Here is a 20,941-nt window from a genome sequence, read left to right on the forward strand (position 1 = left end):
CCCTCTTCAATCAGCTCCTCAGAGGGCTCCCTGCTGCCCCCGTGAATGGTGGGGAGGGACCATCACTTTCTGTTTATGTATTGGACACTCATATAAAATCCCTTCAAACAGTCCCCCTTTTCCCTTTAATTATTTAATAGCAATATAAAATCCCCTCCGATCTTGGTGTTTTTCCTCTCATGTTCTCAATTGTGTCGTTTGTGATATGCGTTCTCTGCAAATCTCAAGGATGGATATAAAATACTCTAAACGTTTGCTCCAGTTTTTCTCTAATTGTCTATTTCTAATTATATGTCCTGAGATTTTTCCCTGTCTCTCTAATTATAAAATACTAAGAACATCTCATATTTACACCTTTTCTCAGATTCCTGCGTATGGATATGAAATGTTTGTAACTGTTGCCCATTTCCGCTCTATTCATATATCAAATATTGATGTAAAATACACTCCGATTTTACCTCAGATCAACAACTGATATAAAATCCCTTTGAATTTCCACTTTCCTCTCTATAATTTGCAAAAATGGATCCAAAATCCTTCAGATTTCTTCCCTTTCTCTTTCATTTCTGAACATTGATCTCAAAACTCAGGTTTTCCCTCTCACTATGTCATTATCAAATGTCAGTTAAAAAGCCTCTTGGGTTTGGGGCTGTTCCCCATGTTTCTAAATCCCAGCAACAACTTCGTCCTTGGAGGGAACCTGTGGCCCTGAGTCGTTCTTCATCCTGGAGGTTGCAGGGGGTTAAATTGCCAGTGATCAACTTCCCCCTCTCCTTTGAGAATCATTTGTTCCCCGCTGTATCTCTGTTAAAATGTTTGCCGATGAAAGAGATCAGCCACATATTTAATACACATCAAATCCAGAGGACTCCCCCTGTTTGGGGGATCAGTGGTTCCCCACTGGTAACAGGAGAGTTGGCTGGACCTTTTTCTTTTCTCCAGCTGGCACAAAATGAGGAGATCACTCTCAGTGCAGCGTGGGTCCAGAAGTATCCCAAACCCCATGACAAATGGTCTCTGTGGGGGTTGCTTCTGACAGTGCTAAGATGTAGCCAACTGTGGGGTGGATTCATGGTGGCCGGGGGGAGAGAGAGCTCGGTGATTTGAGCATTGGCCTGCTAAACCCAGGGTTCTGAGTTCAATTCCTGAGGGGGCCATTTAGGGATCAGGGGCAAAAATTGGGGATTGGCCCTGCTTTGAGCAGGGGGTTGGACTAGATGACCTCCTGAGGTCCCTTCCAACCCTGATATTCTATGATTATTTGCTGGTGGCAGGGCATGGAAATTTCTTACCTGTCTTGGCCCTTCAGGCCTTCCATTCTCCTGTTAAAGAAGCATCCCCAGGGCTCCCTCTGCCTGTGTGACTGGCCAGCAGGGGGTTGTGGTAACTTTCTATCCACTTATTAGACACTATGAGGTAACACTGTTGCTGGGCGGGGGTGGGGGGGTGTCTGTGTGGGGAGTTTGCAGCGGGAGCTGAAGGGGCATTGTGGTAGGGGGAGGCCTTTGGGTGGCTGGGCAGGGGGTACCCTAGTCAGGTTGGTGGGTTCTGGAGGTTTGGGGTTTCGGGGTGTGGTTCTGATGTGCCCAGCCCTGAGGCAATGGGTCCTGGAGGTGTGTATCACCAGGGGCCTGTTGGCTGCAGAACAATGGGGGTGGCTGTTTCTTTGGGGGTAGGGAAGGGGGTTAGAGGGTACCTGGTACTGTGCCAAGGGCTCTCTCTGGGCTTCCCCCGCTGGCTCCTGGGACCATTGCCATGCCCAGTGCACAGAGCTTGGGGGGCGGGGGGGAATCCCCGGCACTAGGTCAGGGGATCCTATTGGGATCCAGGCAAGCAGACTGAGGGGTCCCATGGTAAACCATCAGGGGGTCCCAGGCAAAATGGCAAGGCAGATCCTGCTGGAGGTCAGGCAGGGTGTCGTAGGCAGACAGTGAGGGACTGAGTTTCCAGTGGGGGGTCCCTGGCTGCTGGGGGCTCTTGGTGCGGGGGAACCTTTTGGGATTCCCAGCCTGGCAGTGATGGTCTGGTGGGGGTTCTCTGGCCGGTGGATCTCTGAGGGGTATCTGAGGTCCCTGGCTAGGGACTCTGGGGGCTAGGTCCCAGGGAATATCTGGTGGGACCCTGGCTGGGGGGGTCTGGGCTCCGGGTACTGGGGAGTGTCTGGGGGCCCCTGGCTGGGGGCTGCTCCTGACCTCATTCCTTCTTCCTGATCAGCTTGTGCCAGTATCCAGGGGGTATTCCCCAACCACGCCCAGTCACTGTGATAACTTTCTGTCCACTAATCAAACACAGTGAGGTGAAATCACAGAGTTTGCTTTTCTCCCCTCTTGAAAAACAGCAGGAACTTCCAGTTCCCTTGGGAAATTTCCTGCCACCCAGGCCTTATCTCAGGGGTGATAGCAGTGGGCAGGGGGTTAGCAGTGCCACACAATTCTTCTGGACTCATTCTTTCTGATTCTGGTTTCATTGAGACCATTGTTAATCCAGAGTCACTGCATGGAAAGACAAGGAGTGACTCCAGATGGACACTGGGGAAAATGAGATTCTTCCTGTGAGGAGGGGCTCTCATTAGCTGCTCTCCCCAGAGAGCTAAAGGAGGGAAGGCTGCTCAAATGCTCTGTCCCTCTCTACTCAGGATATTGGGGTTCAGTTTCCTGGGTCAGACACTGCAGCCTCCATTGTGATCTGGGAGACCAAGCTTAGCAGCTGCTGCTCCCCCAGCGGGGGTTCTGTGCTGGGAAGTGACCTTTTAATTAAAGCTTCTTCTCTTCCCGGCCCAGGTGATGACTTTCTCCAGCTGGTACTAACCCCATAGGGCAGCCCTGGGCCCTGTTAATACTAAATTGTGAGCCAGAGACTCCAGGTAACTAAAAGAAACCAAGGGAAAATGCTGGAGTCTGGCATTAAAATGACTCTACACAAACAGCCCCCCCATTTCTCCTCCCATTAGCAATTGCAGGAGCAAATCTAGCCATGGTGAGCAAACAACCCAGGAATGGGACTTTCCTACCAGATGGGCAGGGAGAGGGGACAGGGAAAAAGAGATAGGAGAAAGAGAGACTGAAAGGGGCCATGAGAGAGAAGAGTTTCAAGAGAGATTTCCAGATCTCTAATCTGCCCACACAGATGTATTACTGCACCCTGGGTAGAGTCACTTTCCTGTGGACAAGATGAGGATCAGACAGAGGAAAACCCAGTTCCTGACTCCATATCCCTCCTGCTGGGGTGTGGCTCCCATAGGGGCAATGTCAGAGGGAATCATCCAAAGTGATTCCTTTGGTTCTGCTTTTTTCTAGCCTTATGTTCAGAGACTTTGTTATGGGGCGGAGGGAGGGAGAAGGGAGGGTAAAAATGTCTCTCTGGGCTTAGCCTGGCAGGAGGGGTGAGGTCTGCACTGTAATAAAGAGATCAAGCATTTTTCCAGCATGGCAGACACTAGCATGTCTGTCTGCAGGGAAGGAGTCTGGGGTAATAGTGATGTGAAATGAACTAAAGCCTGTTCTGAAACTTCCACAACTGCCCTTCTCTCCCAGACAGGCTGCGGAATGACGTCCATGTTTCGCTCCAACTCATCCCATCCTCCCATGGCACAGGGAAGAGACATGGCTGTAGTGGAGCCAGCTCAGGTAGGGATTTGGGGTGAGGGTTGGGGGGGTTCCTGCTGGAGGAGATGGACAGCAAATACCCCGGAGATGGGAAGGTTTGCACCGTCTGGTTTGGAGGTTGGAGTGGGGCAGGAAATGCACAGGGTGGAGAAAGAGAGGAGGACAGGGGGTGGCAAAGCTGCTGGGAGTTGTTTAATAAGTGGCCTAGATTCTAGGAACAGACCCATGAGGTTCGGAGGTGGAAATGCCCTGATCTGTGAAACAGAAAATAACTCACCTACATGGGGCTAGGAAAACTGACCAGACTCATAGTGCTGGAGCCCGACCAGACTAATCAACGGCTGCTGTGAGAGATGAAAGGGGCACCCACCAGTCAGGCTTAGGGAAGCTGTTCCTCACTTCATATCCAACTCCTCAAAATGAGGAGGGTGTTGGGCTTCCTACCAGGGAGCTTTCCCTGGGCCCTGCTAGGGGCTCCATCTCCTGTAGCAGTCGGTGGCTAGTAGGTGTGTGATGGATCTGCTGAGAGAGACAAGCAGCTCTCTCTTCGTCCCCTCACCCTGGTGTTTCCTGGATGCTCTGAGCGGGGTGGGGGTGGGACTCTGTTGACTGCGATCCACCCAGTGCTTCCATTTGGCTCCTCTCCCCCACGAATAATTTAATGATTTAATTGGGTATGGGTCCTGCTTTTGAGCAGGGGGTTGGACTAGATGACCTCCTGAGGTCCCTTCCAACCCTGATATTCTATGATTCTATGAATAGTGGGGCTGTGAGTGGGGCAGCAGGTACTGAGTGTGGGACTCTTGCTCTTTCAGAGGCTGGTGACCTTCGAGGAGGTGGCTGTGTAGAAGAGTGGGCTCTGCTAGAACCTGCTCAGAGAGCCCTCTACAGAGACGTCATGCAGAAGAACTATGAGAATGTGACCTCGCTGGGTAAGGATTTCTGTGCCTTCGGTTATTAGAAGGGGAAATGAAGAGAGAAGGTTCACGCCACCCCCACAATGCCACCTCTACTCTGCCCTATTTCTGCATCACCTCAACATGCCACTGACACATACAATATCACTCTATCCTCTCCTCCTGCAGAACACTTTGGGAGCACAGCACAGGAGCAGTACTGCACAGTGTCAAATATCTCCTGGTAGCACAAGTAAAACTGGGGGTTAGGTCCAGCATAACCAACAGAAGGTTCCTACCCCTGACCTTCTCTCAAACCCTGAGCCTACTCCACCCAAACCAGAAGGTGCTTGGGGTGTAACAAGCAGGCTGCTGGAGTCAGAGCTGCTGGTCCAGAGGTACTGATAACACAGATTTCAGAGTAGCAGCCGTGTTAGTCTGTATCCACAAAAAGAAAAGGAGGACTTGTGGCACCTTAGAGACTAACAAATTTATTTGAGCACCTTATCCTCTAAGGTGCCACAAGTCCTCCTTTTCTTATCACACAGACACTCAGTGCATCCTTGAATGCTGGCTGGGAGAATCCAGACAAGAGAGCTCCAGCATCAGAATATTGAATCTCACCCAGGATTACAGATGACACAACTCCTCGCTGATCTGGATAGCCCCCATGCATGTGAAAATGGCTACGTTGTTAATGAAACTTCTTTAGACTTGGAGAGTCTTGCTCCTCCTCACCGTGTGTAATAGCCACAATCTCTCTTCTCTGCAGGCTCTTTGGAGCTTGGGAGTGCGTCATTCCTGAAGTCACATGACCTGATTCTTATTTTTCACATTCTGCCTTAATTAGAGTCTGTTGCTCCTGAATTATAGCTTCTAATTTTCATACTCCCACCCATTACATTGGACTCACTAGATTCCCTAGTCCATAAATCCGGCCATACTGAGTCAGATCAAAGGTCCATCTAGCCCGGTATCCTGTCTTCTGACAGTGGCCAATGCCAGGTGTCCCAGAGGGAATGAACAGAACAGGCAATCAGCAAGTGATCCATCACCTATTCTCCATTCCCAGGTTCTGGCAGTCAGTGGCTAGGAACATCATCCCTGCTCATCCTGGCTAATGGCCATTCATGGACCTATCCTCCATGAATTTGTCTTGTTCTTTTTTTGAACCCTGTTATAGTCTTGGTCTCCACAACTTCCTCTGGCAAAGAGTTCAACAGGTTGACTGTCAGTTGTGTGAAGAAATACTTCCTTTGATTTGTTTTAAATCTGCTGCCTAGTACTTCAGTTCGGTGACTCCCAGTTCTTGTGTTAGGAGCAGGAGTGAATCATAGAATATTAGGGTTGGAAGGGACCTCAGGAGGTCATCTAGTCCAACCCCCTGCTCAAAGCAGGACCAATCCCCAACTAAATCATCCCAGCCAGGGCTTTGTCAAGCCTGACCTTAAAAACTTCTAAGGAAGGAGATTCCACCACCTCCCTAGATAACGCATTCCAGTGTTTCACCACCCTCCTAGTGAAAAAGTTTTTCCTAATGTCCAACCTAAACCTCCCCCACTGCAACTTGAGACCATGACTCCTTGTTCTGTCATCTGCTACCACTGAGAACAGTCTAGAGCCATCCTCTTTGGAACCCCCTTTCAGGTAGTTGAAAGCAGCTATCAAATCCCCCCTCATTCTTCTCTTCTGCAGACTAAACAATCCCAGTTCCCTCAGCCTCTCCTCATAAGTCATGTGTTCCAGTCCCCTAATCATTTTTGTTGCCCTCCGCTGGACTCTTTCCAATTTTTCTACATCCTTCTTGTAGTGTGGGTCCCAAAACTGGACACAGTACTCCAGATGAGGCCTCACCAATGTCGAATAGAGGGGAACGATCACGTCCCTCCATCTGCTGGCAATGCCCCTACTTATACAAGCCAAAATGCTGTTAGCTTTCTTGGTAACAATGGCACACTGTTGACTCATATCCAGCTTCTCATCCACTGTAAGTCCTAAGTCCTTTTCTGCAGAACTGCTGCCAAGCCATTCTTTCCCTAGTCTGTACCACTGCATAGGAATCTTCCGTCCTAAGTGCAGGACGCTGCACTTGTCCTTGTTGAACCTCATCAGATTTCTTTTGGCCCAATCCTTTAATTTGTCTAGGGCCCTCAGGATCCTATCCCTACCTTCCAGTGTTATCTACCTCTCCTCCCAGTTTAGGGTCATCTGCAGACTTGCTGAGGGTGCAATCCACACCATCCTCCAGATTATTTATGAAGATATTGAAAAAAACCGGCCCGAGGACCGACCCTTGGGGCATTCCACTTCATACCGGCTGCCAACTAGACATGGAGCCCTTGATTATTACCCGTTGAGCCTGACAATCTAGCCTGCTTTCTATCCACCTTATCGTCCATTCATCCAGCCCATACTTCTTTAACTTCCTGGCAAGAATACTGTGGGAGACCGTGTCAAAAGCTTTGCTAAAGTCAAGGAACAACACGTCCACCGCTTTCCCCTCATCCACAGACCCAGTTATCTCGTCATAGAAGGCAATTAGATTAGTCAGGCATGACTTGCCCTTGGTGAATCCATGGTGACTTTCTGATCTCTTTCCTCTCGTCTAAGTGCTTCAGAATGGATTCCTTGAGGACCTGCTCCATGATTTTTCCAGGGACTGAGCTGAGACTGAGTGGCCTGAAGTTCCCCGGATCCTCCTCCTTCCCTTTTTTAAAGATGGGCACTACATTAGCCTTTTTCCAGTCATCCGGGACCTCCCCCGATCTCCATGAGTTTTCAAAGATAATGGCCAATGGCTCTGCAATCACATCCACCAACTCCTTTAGCACCCTCGGATGCAGTGCATCCGGCCCCATGGACTTGTGCTCGTTCAGCTTTTCTAAATAGTCCCAAACAACTTCTTTCTTCTCAGAGGGCTGGTCACCTCCTCCCCATGCTGTGCTGCCCAGTGCAGCAGTCTGGGAGCTGACCTTGTTCGTGAAGACAGAGGCAAAAAAGGCATTGAGTACATTAGCTTTTTCCACATTCTCTGTCACTAGGTTGTTTCCCTCCTTCAGTAAGGGGCCCACACTTTTCTTGACTTTCTTCTTGTTGCTAACATACCTGAAGAAACCCTTCTTGTTACTCTTAACATCTCTTGCTAGCTGTAATTCCAGGTGTGATTTGGTCTTCCTGATTTCATTCCTGCATGCTCGAGCAATATTTTTAACTCTTCTCTGGTCATTTGTCCAATCTTCCACTTCTTGTAAGCTTCTTTTTTGTGTTCAAGATCAGCAAGGATTTCACTGTTAGGCCAAGCTGGTCACCAGCCATATTTACTATTCTTTCTACACATCGGGATGGTTTGTCCCTGTAACCTCAATAAGGATTCTTTAAAATACAGCCAGGTCTCCTGGACTCCTTTTCCCCTCATGTTGTTCTCCCAGGGGATCCTGCCCATCAGTTCCCTGAGGGAATCAAAGTCTGCTTTTCTGAAGTCCAGGGTCCGTATTCTGCTCTCCTTTCTTCCCTGTGTCAGGATCCTGAACTCGACCATCTCATGGTCACTGCCTCCCAGGTTCCCATCCACTTTAGCTTCCCCTACTAATTCTTCCCAGTTTGTGAGCACTAGGTCAAGAAGAGCTCTGCCCCTAGTTGGTTCCTCCAGCACTTGCACCAGGAAATTGTCCCCTACACTTTCCAAAAACTTCCTGGATTGTTTGTGCACCGCTGTATTGCTCTCCCAGCAGATATCAGGGTGATTGAAGTCTCCCATGAGAACCAGGGCCTGCAATCTAGTAACTTCCGTGAGTTGCTGGAAGAAAGCCTCGTCCAGCTCATCCCCCTGATCCGGTGGTCTACAGCAGACTCCCACCACGACATCACCCTTGTTCCTCACACTTCTAAACTTAATCCAGAGACTCTCAGGTTTTTCTGCAAGTTTCATACTTGAATTTTGAGCAGTCACACTGCTCTCTTACATACAATGCATCTCCCCCACCTTTTCAGCCTTGCCTGTCCTTCTTGAACAGTTTATATCTATCCATGACAGTACTGCAGTCATGTGAGTTATCCCACCAAGTCTCTGTTATTCCAATCACATCATAATTCCTTGACTGTGCCAGGACTTCCAGTTCTCCCTGCTTGTTTCCCAGGCTTCTTGCATTTGTGTATAGGCACTTGAAATAACTCGCTGATCGTCCCTCTTTCTCAGTATGAAGTAGGAGCCCTCCCCTTTTGGGCTCTCCTGCTCGTGCTTCCTGCTGGTATCCCACATCCCCACTTACCTCAGGGCTTTGGTCTCCTTCCCCCGGTGAACCTAGTTTAAAGCCGTCCTCACTTGGTTAACCAGCCTGCTTGCGAAGATGCTCTTCCCTCTCTTCATTAGGTGGAGCCCATCTCTGCCTAGCACTCCTCCTTCTTGGAACACCATCCCATGGTCAAAGAATCCAAAGCCTTCTCTCCGACACCACCTGCGTAGCCATTCATTGACTTTCACGATTTTACGGTCTCTACCCAGGCCTTTTCCTTCCACGGGGAGGATGGACGAGAACACCACTTGCACCTCAAACTCCTTTATCCTTCTTCCCAGAGCCACGTAGTCCGCAGTGATCCGCTCAAGGTGATTCTTGGCAGTATCATTTGTGCCCACGTGGAGAAGCAGGAAGGGGTAGCGACCCGAGGGCTTGATGAGTCTCGGCAGTCTCTCCGTCACATCGTGAATCTTAGCTCCTGGCAAGCAGCAGACTTCTTAGTTTTCCCGGTCGGGGCGGCAGATAGATGACTCAGTCCCCCTGAGGAGAGAGTCCCCGACCACCACCACGCACCTCCTCGTCTTGGGAGCGGTGGTCGTGGAACCCCCATCCCTAGGACAGTGCGTCTCATGCCTTCCAATCGGCGGAGTCTCCTTCTGTTTCCGTGCCTCAGATGCATCATCTGGTCCACTCTTCGCATTAGTACCTGTGAAGAGAACATGGAAATGGTTGCTTACCTGTATCTGCGCTGCTGGTACATGGACACTCCCCTTTCTTCTTCTGGAGGTCACATGCTGCCAAATTTCTTCACCGTCCTCCTGTCGCCGCTGCTCAGCCTGCTCTGAATCTTCAGAACGTTATGTCCGTAGAAGCGTATCCTGATGTCTGTCCACGAAATCTTCAGTTTCTCTTATGCAACGCAGGGTCGATGCCTGTTGCTCTAGACCTTGAACCTTCTCTTCCAATATGGAGACCAGCTTGCACTTTGTGCAGACAAAGTCGCTTCTGTCCTGTGGAAGAAAGACAAACATGGCACATCCAGTGCAGGACACAACGCTGAACGCTCCCCATCCATATTACCTTCCTTCTACGAGTTTCCTCAGGAGTTGTAGTAACTACTCAGAGAAGCCGGCAAGATGTAAGCCTCAGTGGGCTCTCCCCAGGCAAACTCCCTGTTTGCCGCTCCGCTGGTTCGCAGCTGACTGGCTTTTTATAACAGTCAGGCCCACTCAAGGCTCACGTGGAACAAAGCACTCCCAATTCACACTTTTCAAACAAACAACCAGTCAAGCACACGGTCAAACTGTCCCCACAACAGACGCTCAGATACTCACCAACACAGCCTCCCTAATGCAGCCCTTAGCATACCTCCTCTCAGACAGATCCCAGGCAAACTCCCTCTGTTAGCCTCTCTGCTGTTTGCCGCTCAGCTGGTTTGCAGCTGACTGGCTTTTTATAACAGTCATTTATATTTGTTGTTTACTTTCTCCACAGCAGTCTTGATTTTATAGACTTCTCTCATATCTCCTGTTCTTCGTCTCTTTTCCAAGCTGAAAAGTCTAGTCTTTTAATCTCTCCACATATGGAATCTGTTCCATACCCTTAATCATTTCTGTTGCCCTTTTCTGAACCTTTTCCAATTCCAATATATCTCTTTTTAAGATGCGGTGATGACATCTGCATGCAGTATTCAAGTTGTGGGCGTACCATGGAGTTATATAGAGGCAATATGCTATTTTCTGTCTTTATTATCTATCCCCTTCTTAATGATTCCCAACATTCTGTTTGCTTTTTTGACTGCCGCTGCCCACTGAGTGGATGTTTTCAGAGAACTCTCCACAGTGACTCCAAGTTCCGTCTCTTGAATGGAAACAACTAATTTAGACCTTATCATTTTATATGTATAGTTGGGATTATGTTTTCCAATGGGCTGCAATTTGTGCTATCCTGACATCTAGGACTGCTGAGATCCTGCATTCAGTAATATCCCTGCCCTTCCTGTTCCCTTTCTCCACTGAACCCCACCAGCCCATGCTTACTGTTCCCAGCTTCCTCAGTACTCTTTCATTGTATCTGTACCTCTCTGTCTACAAGAAGCAGTGCCAGGGAGACTTGCCCTCTTGTCTGGAGTCTTCAATTTCTGGGGCATGGATTTACCTTCTCTGTGTTGTTAGAGGCTCTGTCATAATGAGTGTCTGTGACATTACCCACAGTACAATCCGGACTGTTGAACAGCTGTATCCAATCAGTTCTCCAACCTGGGGTACCTTTTCCACTGTTTTACTGTGAGAACAGCCTCTCTTGGCCAGTAAACAGAGTCTCCAGCATGTAACTCTCTCCCAGCTACACAGTTTTGAGTGCTCCTAGTCAGCCACTCATGAATTATACCTCAGGAGAACACCAGCAAATTGTCAAGTGCCAGACTTTCCCCCAAAAATGTGCGTCTTGCACTGTCCAGCAAGCTACTGAAAAACACAAGCTCATATTAAATCTTTCATCAGTGGAAAATGACATGCACCAGCCTTGTTATCCCAAATGGAATTCCCCACAAAATTTAATCCAAACACACTGGTGGGACATTCCCCCCCGGTGTTTTCTGGTCTGATGATCTGCTAGACCTCTCCAATCCTTGACTCTGGGAGCCAGCCTTACCCTGCTCTGCTGTAAGAACCCCCACTCCTGGGGTGTTCATGCACAGCCTCTGGAATGTAAGCTTTTCCCAGCTATTGGCAAGCAAATGACACTAGCCAATATCTGGTCCCAGACACAACCCTAGGAACCGCTGTCTTGCAGTGTCCAGTAATGCTCGCTGGACGATGCAAGTTCATATAAATTCATCAATTTAACAAAGAAATTCATATGTACCAGGCTTGTTATCCCAAGGGGAGCCTCTGACACACTTCAAACCAAACATACTGAACCATGATGGGACGCAGATCATGCGGGCCAGCATTTGGCTACAGAAAATGATGCGGGAGGATGATGTAGAGGCATACCTCCTGACCTTTGAGAGGACAGCCCTGCTGGAGGCTTGGCCCCAAGAACAGTGGTCTGGCATCCTCACTCTATTCCTATGTGGGGAGGCCCAGAAGGCCTACTATGATTTGCCTGAAGAGGCTGCAGCAGACTACCCCCAGCTGAAAGCAGATACCCCAGATCTGGCCAGGATAACGACCGCAGTGCGGGCCCAGCGATATCATGAGTGGTGGTACCAGGAACACAAAACCTCGCGGTCCCAATTATATGACCTCATCCATCTCGCACGAAAGTGGTTACGAACTGAGTCCGGAGGAGATACTCGAGGTTCTGGTCATCGACCGGTACATGAGAGGACTACCGCCAGACCTTCGCGCCTGGGTAAGCCAGAATGAACCCTCCCACTACGACGAGGTTGTCGCGCTGGTAGAAAGGCGAAGGACGGCGAGGGAGCTGACCCCACCAGTTAAGGAAGAAGCACCCCTTGTTAAACTAGCAGCATCAAGCCCTAGAGCTCGGGTGACTGGGCCACCAGGAGAACCCAGCTGGAAAAAGAGGGGGGTTGAAGGCCCACCAGAAGCCACAAAGAGTCAGAGCACTGAGGGGAAAGAGGATTGTGATGCTACCCAAACCAAGAGACCAGGGAATGCCTAGGGCTCCATACAGATGTTACGCCTGCGGGAAGTGCGGACACATAGCTGCAGGTGTTCTAATCAGCCTGTCTTAATTGTCTCCAGAAAGTTCCTGATTGGGGGACTGGTAAACCAGGTAAAGGCCCTTACAGAGCTGAACCGCGATCTATCATCCGCAGACCGATGGGCAGGTAGAAAGGTTTAACCGAACCCTTAAGGCAATGAGGTTCCTGATTGTTCTGCACAGTGTCCCAATGCTGAGGAGCCTATGCAGTGTAACGTGGGGAACTGGGCAGACCCATGTTCCCTAATCCACCTTGTGCGGGTCTCACTAACCCCACATATGTACACTAGACCAGTAAAGCTAAATAGGGTAGAGACCACAGCACTGGTTGATTCGGGGAGTGCTATCACTCTTGTCTCGGGGAAGCTCATGAAGCATAGTCAGCTGCTGTGGGCTAAACTTACGGGGATAACATATGTCCATGGGACAGTTGGTTATTACCCCACCATCCCAGTAAAAATCGAGATTCAGGGGAACACTACTGAGGTAGCAGCAGGTGTAGTCCCTAAACTCCCATACCCAGTGCTCATAGGGAGGGACTTCCCAGGGTTTGGAGACTTACTGCCAGAAGGGGAATTGGAGAAAGGGGGAAGCCCTGAAAGTAGTGAGGCTTCCACAGTAGACTGTCAACCCCCAACCTTCTCTGAAATATCCCCAGATTTGTTCTCCACTCTCAGACAGCATAGAAAGACAAAAAGGGAAAGAAGGGCAGCTTAGGCCTTGGGAACCTGAATACTGGCCCAAAGCCTAAGGGTCGCTCTCATAGGTAGGCAGACCCGAGCAGCTGAAAAGGAGGTCACCCAGGAGGGAGAAGCATGCGAGTCTGACCCACACCCTAACGCCTCTGAACCAGTAGAGGCAACAGAGACTGGCCCCCTAGATCTCGGGCAGATTAGCCCCGGGGGAGGAAATTTTGGACGGGACCAGGCTGAAGACCCAAGGTACGACAACATTAGGAAGGAGGTGACCGAAATAGATGGGGTCCCTATGGAAGGGAAAACCCAGGGACCAGGACCCTACTTCATAATGAAGAAGAATCTCTTATACGGGGTTGCACCAGTACAGGGGCAGAAGATACAGCAGATCCTAGTACCTCAAAAACACCAGAATGCTGTATTAAGCCTGGCCCATAGTCATCTTTTTGGGGGGCATTTAGGGGTAGAGAAGACCCTGGCATGGGTCCTGCGACGATTCTTCTGGCCCAGAGTACATGAAGTGCGGAGGTACTGTGCGTCCTGCCCAGAGTGTCAGCTGCACAGTCCCCATCCCCACTTGAGGGCACCGTTAGTACCCCTTCCCATCATAGAGGTTCCCTTTGCGCGAATAGCCATAGATCTAGTGGGACCCCTGGAGAAGACAGCCCGGGGCCACCAATATATACTTGTCTTTCTGGATTATGCTACTCACTACCCAGAAGCCATCCCCCTGTGGAACACAGCCTCTAAAACAATAGCTAAAGAGTTGGTGGGGATCTTTGCCTGAGTGGGGCTACCAAAGGGGAAATTAACAGACCAAGGTACCCCATTTATGTCGAAGCTAATGAAGGACCTCTGTACGCTGCTCCATATACATACCCAGAGAACTTCAGTCTATCATCCGCAGACCGATGGGCTGGTAGAAAGGTTTAACTGAACCCTCAAGGCAATGATAAGGAAAGTGGTAAGTCGAAACGGGAAGGATTGGGACGCCCTACTACCCTACCTTATGTTTGCAATCCGGGAGGTACCTCAGGCCTCATCTGGATTTTCCCCCTTTGAATTATTATACGGACACCACCCCCGTGGCATACTAGATATTGCAAAAGAAATTTGGGAAGAGGAACCCAATGAGGGGAGAAATATAATTGACCATGTGTTGCAGATGCGAGAATGGATAGCACGGGTCGCCCCTATTGTATGGGAACATTTGGAAAAGGCGCAGGAGGCCCAGCGAACCCATTACAATCGCCAGGCAAAAGTCCGACAGTTCCAACCAGGGGATCGGGTGATGGTGGTGGTACCCACGGCAGAAAGCAATCTTTTGGCCCAATGGCAGGGGCCCTATGAGGTGGTTGAACCCGTGGGGGAAGTAACCTACAAGATGCGGCAGCCAGGACGCCGGAAACAAGAACAAATTTATCACATTAACCTCTTAAAGCCTTGGCACCAACGAGAGGCGTGTGTAGTGGCCCAAGAGACCCCGATCCAGGGAAATAATATGCAGGAGCCGATCAGGATATCCACTGATCTGACACCAAACCAGGAGGAGGGGGTGACTGAGATGATCAACTGATACCAGGATGCGTTTTCAACCAAACCAGGCCGGACCACCAAAGCATATCACCACATTATCACAGACCCTGGGCAAAGGTAACTTTAAGGCCTTATCGGGTCCCAGCAGCAAAAAGGGAGGAGATCAAGGCAGAGGTAAAAAGGGTGTTGGAGCTGGAAGTCATTGAAGAGTCCCATAGTCAGTGGTCAAGCCCGATTGTGCCCAAACCCGATGGCACAACTAGGTTTTGTAATGACTTTCGCTAGCTGAATGAGAGATCCAAATTCGATGCATACCCCATACCTCGTATCGATGAGTTAGTTGACCGCCTGGGCAATGCCCGATTTTTGGCCACTCTTGATTTAACAAAGGGATACTGGCGGATTCCCCTTGCCAAAGATGCGAAAGAAAAGACGTCATTCTCTACACCAGAGGATCTGTTTCAATATACAGTTCTTCCTTTTGGACTGCATGGGGCACCTACCACCTTCCAGCATCTGATGGACAAGGTCCTATGGCCCCATACCAGTTATGCAGCGGCATGCCTGGATGATGTGATTATTCACACCCCCCGACTGGGAAACCCACTTAGGAAAGGTGGAAGCGGTTCTGGACACGCTAAGACAGGCTGGCCTCACAGCTAACCCAGCCAAGTGTGCTATGGGGCTAGCCGAGGCTAAATACCTTGGCTACATTGTAGGAAGGGGCATGGTCAAGCCCCAACTAAACAAACTAGCGGCTATCCAAAATTGGCCCTGGCCGAATCGGAAAAAGCAAGTCCGGGCATTCCTGGGTGTGGTGGGGTACTACCGACTATTTATTCCCCATTTTGCTACCAGAGCGAGTCCCCTGACAGACCTGATAAAAACCTGGGGTCCAGACATGGTGAAGTGGACAGATGCGGCAGAGAAAGCATTCATGGATCTACAGACAGCCCTTTGCATGCTTATAGCCCCAGACTTCAACAAAGAATTCATTTTACAAACAGATGCATCTGTAGTAGGATTGGGAGTTGTCCTATTGCAGATGGTTGGAGATAAAGAACACCCAATCCTCTACCTCAGCAGGAAACTCCTCCTGAGAGAGCAGAAGTATGCCATGGTTGAGAGTGCCTAGCTGTGAAATGGGCCATGGAAACACTACGTTATTACCTTCTGGGATGACGGTTTACCCTTGTGACCAACCATGCACCCCTCCAGTGGATGCAGCCAATGTAAGAACACCTGCGGCCAATCAAGAAGCTGCTAGAATCAATTGAGGCAGGCTAATCAGGGCACCTGGGTTTTAAAAAGGAGCTCACTTCAGTTTGTGGTGTGCGTGTGAGGAGCTGGGAGCAAGAGGCACTAGGAGCTGAGAGTGAGAATGCGGACTGTTGGAGGACTGAGGTGTACAAGCATTATCAGATACCAGGAGGAAGGTCCTACGGTGAGGATAAAGAAGGTGTTGGGAGGAGGCCCTGGAGAAGTAGCCCAGGGAGTTGTAGCTGTCACACAGCTGTTCCAGGAGGCACTCTAGACAGCTGCATTCTATAGGGCTCTGGGCTGGAACCCAGAGTAGAAGGCGGGCCCGGGTTCCCCCCAAGCCTCCCAACTCCTGGTCAAACACAGGAGTCGTCGACCTGGACTGTGGGTTCAGAAAAACGGCCAAGCTGAGGGCTGCCGTGAAGCTCCAAGGCGAGCAAATCTGCCAATAAGTGCAAGACCCACCAAGGGAGAGCAGGAACTTTGTCACACTGTTTACAGGTATTAATTGAAAAGTAGCATTACCATAAGGTTTATCATCTGTGTCAAAATTCTTAGCCCCAAAACTTAACATTAATACCAAAGTTTTTGGGTGTTTACAAGTATCTTTATGATACCACGCCCTCTGTTCAGATATTCTAGTTTGAGGTTAGTTTATTCATTTCCCATGTAATTAGTCACTGGCTTTTCCTTCCCTCCAGTGTTCCTTCTGTGTGAGCTCTTAATTTAATCATGTTTCTGGAATTTTGGTGCCTCAGGATCTGGCAAGATAGGTGTTCAGGGGGATCCTGCACATTGGCTGGACCTTTGGGGAGTGGTCTCCCAACCCCATGACTGTACATATGCAGAAAAATCCAGCTCCCCTCTGAGCACTGTGTCCTTCCCTGCCCCCTAGAGGGCTGTGATCTGTGCTCTCTGGGTTAGGTGTTTTTACCCTTTGATCAGATTCACCTTTTCCCAGCAGCTCTTCCATAACGCCTCTCTGTGTCTCACAAGTCTGGGGGAAAACACCCCCTTCTCTGTCAGTTGGGTCATTTGTATTCTGGCAAACTACCACCTGGCAATTTCCTGGTCTCAACTCATCTGCTGTGACAGGCATTGGAGTTGCATCTTGATGTAAAGAGACACAGTTACTTTCCAAAAACTTATCAGAAATAGCATCCTGAAAAATTGGGACCTGGATTGGGGTACCCTCCGCCACCCCGTCTCTGTTCCTGAGAAGTCAGCTGTGTGACTGCTCCCCTCTGGGAGGTCAGTTACACAGTTCCTTCTCAAAACCTGGGTCACAGGCTGAGTGCCTGGGTGCACTGATGCTGACCCAGCCATCCTCCTAGTCTCCTGGGCCTCCTGCCTCAAGTGACTAGTGAGGAGACATTCCTGTACCCCCACTATTCCTTCCCCCGTTTCCTCCTCTGGGCCTCCTCATAAAACACATTTCTCTGTGCTCTGTAAGAAGGAATCCATCTCTTCATCTGCAATACTCTGCCAGCTAACAACTGGGACAGTTTCCTTAATTACAGATGACATCTCTCCTGCCCCTGTCCCTGAGGGCATGTTGCCTTCTGCTGGTAAGGAGCTAGTCTCAGCCTTTCCCATACTTGGAAGCACCCTGCTTCCCTGTGTTACAGAGTCACAGGAATCCTCACCACCTGAGTGGTTTCTGAGATCCCCCTGCCCCTTCTCTGGGATCTTCTCTGGGACACATTGCTATATGCTCCCTAGAGTGTGGTTTTTTTCCTCTGCTTCAGCTGTGACCTTGTGGCAGCTAATAACCTGGACAGATCTTTCCCTGGCAGGCATTACACCCCCATCCCTTCCTGATGTGGTGTTACTTCCAGCTGCAGTGCAGGAGTTGGTCTCATCCACCCTCTCACCTGGAAGCATGTGGCTTCCCCCAGCTGCAGAAGAATCAAGGAGACACTCTCAGCAATTCCTGAGACCTTACCCTTTCCCTCCGGGATCCCAGCATAACACTCCCTCCTGCTGCAGGTAAATACTTTAACCTGAGCTACGTGGAAAAAATCATTACCAGGGAGCAGGTCGAATAGAAGGTGTTCCATTACCCCCCCAGTCAAAACACTTTCCAAACTTTCCCAAACCACATGGATTTTAGCTAGTGGTATGAGGAATTTGCTTTCACCCACCCCCACAATCTCTGTCATTTGGCCAGGCAACATACTGGCCTTTGGGACCACACTCTGCTTAACCAGAGAGATCTGAGCCCCTGTATCCCTCTGCCTCAAGTATTCCCTGCCATCAATTTGGACAGCCATAACGTGATCCATATCTGGTTCTGCAGAGGGTAACCTCACAGAGCCAATATGATAGGCTTCAATTGATTGGGGGCTTTCTGTGCTGAGGACAATGGAACTAACATGAGCTATTGGTTGCCTGCTTCCTCCTAGCACAGGGTATTTTATTCCTCAGGTGATCAGTGGAATTACACTGACAGCGCCTTTTGGGTTCTTCTGTTTTTACCAGCGATTTGGAGTGGGGGTTAGAGGAATTTTTTGGGTAAGAGAGTGTTTAGGCTCCCAACCCCCTTCTCTTTTCCCAGGGGCAAAATGAGATCCTCCCTTCCCACCAGTTTTAAACCCCTCTTTCTGTGGCCTACCCTCAATAGATGCCTGATTCTGTTAAAAGGCATGAGATTAAAAAAGCCATCTCCTCCACAGACTCAACATCTTTGTCCCACAGACACTGCTTTACATCAGCTTTACATGTGCATAGGAAATGCTTTTGAGCAACAAGATCCAACATTCCCTCAAAACTTGCCACCTCTCTACCCCTCACCCATTTTCCCAACAGATCTGTTTACATACTCCCCATTACTCATACCAATATCCCTCTTAAGAGTCCTAAATTTAACTCTATATGTTTCAGGGGGTAATCTGAAAACTTTGCAAAACAGTATCTTTAAATTTGCAATAGCCTAAAGCAGCTTCAATAGGCATTCCACTGAATACATTTCAAGCTTTACCAGTTAATTTTGTAATCAGGGTAGGAACTCTATCAGGGATTTCATGTATTACACACAGCCTTTCAAGGTAGTCAGATATTCTGCAGTATCATTGGTCTCACTGTATGCAGGACATGAGTGTTCCCATTTGTGGATTTTTGGAGTGATGGGACATGTTGGGGTCGGGGGGTTCTGGTTCTGCTTCTCTAGCAGGTCCAGCTGGTGTTTTTGCGCGCGCGCGCTCTCTCTCTCTCTCTCTCTCTCTCTCTCTCTCTCTCTCTCTCTCACCTCCAGTTCTTGCAATAATCTCCGGTGCTCCCTCTCCTTTTCTGCAGACTGAAGCCTGAAAAGCTCCAACTTCACAATCACTTCTCTGCTTTCACTCATTTTCCTGCTTTCCTGTTCTTACTTCCCTTTCCCGAAATAAGCAAACAGAAAGTAACAAAACTGTGACCTCCTCCTGACTGTCCTTAGCCACTGCACTTAAGACTCACTTAAAATCACAAATATCACAAAACAAAGAGTTTTACAAACCGGGAGTGTTGCTTTAGGTCCTAAACACTCCACCTATTGACACAATATACGTTTTCACACAGCTGTACATAGAATACATCTGTATACATTTGGGGGCAGTTAAGTTCCAATAGAAACTCCTTATGGTCTTTTAGCGAAATAGACTAAATTGTTCATAGTCAAACGATTTAAATCAGATTGTCTCTTTGCCTGGCTTATTTACAGACATTCCTTTGGAAAAGGGCCCATTTTCTCTTCAGAATGGCTGCAAAGAAACCAAGAATTCTCTTTCTATAACACTTTTCCTTTTTAACATTTTTACAACGTTCAACTGCTTAATTCCCTCCAGTCTCTGCAGAGTTAACTTCTCACTCTTTTTTAATCACTCGCTTATCTCCCAAAATGATACCTTCATCAACTCGGATTTCACCATTCCAAGTATTGTTCCAGGGATCTGAATTCCCCATGGCCTAGACTTACTTTTTTTTCTTTTTTGCCACTATGCCCTCAGGGCTTCCAACCTGTTTTCCAACTTTTTTATTTGTTGCCTACCTGCTTGTCTGGGCCTGACCCTGCTTTCCTCGCTGAACCATCCCTTTTCCATGGACACAGGCTTTATTCTACTACCAATTTAGCACAGAGGGTGGGCTCCTCAACTAGCCCCCACCCCTCCTGGTCCCTTTCCTTAATCATTTCTTTTAAAATTGTGAAATCATCACAATATCATTCACAAAACATTACTACACTGCCCAAACTCCTATATCCTTCACAGTTTGGTTTAACAGAGCAAGATCTGTTTAAAAGGAGCAATCTCTTGAACAAAGTATCGTCTTTGTATTGCTTCCTTTTCAACATTTCTTACACAGGTCCTATCACTATTTGTCCACGCTCCTATATCCTTCAGAGTTGGGTCTCGCATAGAAAATACTGCCTCAACATATTATTTTATGAATTTATTTTACCTTTATAACTTTTCCATGCCCACACTCATGCTGGGACTTACAAAACACAAAAGTCTATACCCACTAAAAACAACTCTGGCTGACAGAGCAGAGGGGGGAAATGCTAAGCCCTCTACACTTTGGGCTTGATCCTGCTATGACTGAGGGTATATTCACCTATGCAGTTTTCCCCCGACAGACGTGTAGGAGCGAGGACTCTAACTCTCCCCTTTATGGCCCGGCACTTCTACGACTGGGGGTCAGAGGTGGCAGGTTTGTAGAAATTTTGGTGGTGCTCAGAACCTGCCCCACCAACTCTGCCCCCCCCCCCAAACTCCATCCCCCACCTGCCTAAGGCTCTGGGAGAGAGTTTGGGTAGGGTGGTGGGGGGAGGAGGTCTGGGGTGCAGGCCCTGGGTTGGGGCAGGGGATTGGAGTGCAGGACAGGTGAGAGTTTGGGCTCTGGAAGGGAGTTTGGGTGGGGGAGGGGGTCTGCGGTGCAGGCTCTGGGATGGAGTTTGGGTGCTGGGTGCAGGAGGGGGTGAGGGGTGCAGGCTCTGGGGTGGGGATGAAGGCTCTGGGAGGGAGTTTGGGGACAGGAGGGAGTGCAGAGGGAGGGGGTGCAGGTTC

General features: G+C 49.2%; 1 protein-coding gene across 4 annotated transcripts in view; it reads left to right on the top strand.

Moving 5' to 3' along the window:
• LOC140904199 (uncharacterized) overlaps window positions 1–20,941 on the top strand; it is a 302,914-nt gene that overhangs the window by 1,329 nt on the left and 280,644 nt on the right. For 2 of the 4 annotated variants that reach the window (XM_073326560.1, XM_073326561.1), the window contains exons 2-3: window positions 3,534–3,626; window positions 4,421–4,537. In XM_073326560.1, coding sequence (XP_073182661.1) covers window positions 3,534–3,626; window positions 4,421–4,537 — 210 coding nt within the window. Of the gene's footprint in view, window positions 1–3,533; window positions 3,627–4,420; window positions 4,538–17,695; window positions 17,889–20,941 lie in introns of those variants that run through there. The other 2 variants (XM_073326567.1, XM_073326568.1) reach the window with 1 other exon arrangement.

Source organism: Lepidochelys kempii, chromosome 28, assembly GCF_965140265.1.
Source record: "Lepidochelys kempii isolate rLepKem1 chromosome 28, rLepKem1.hap2, whole genome shotgun sequence".
Lineage (NCBI taxonomy): Eukaryota > Metazoa > Chordata > Testudines > Cheloniidae > Lepidochelys > Lepidochelys kempii.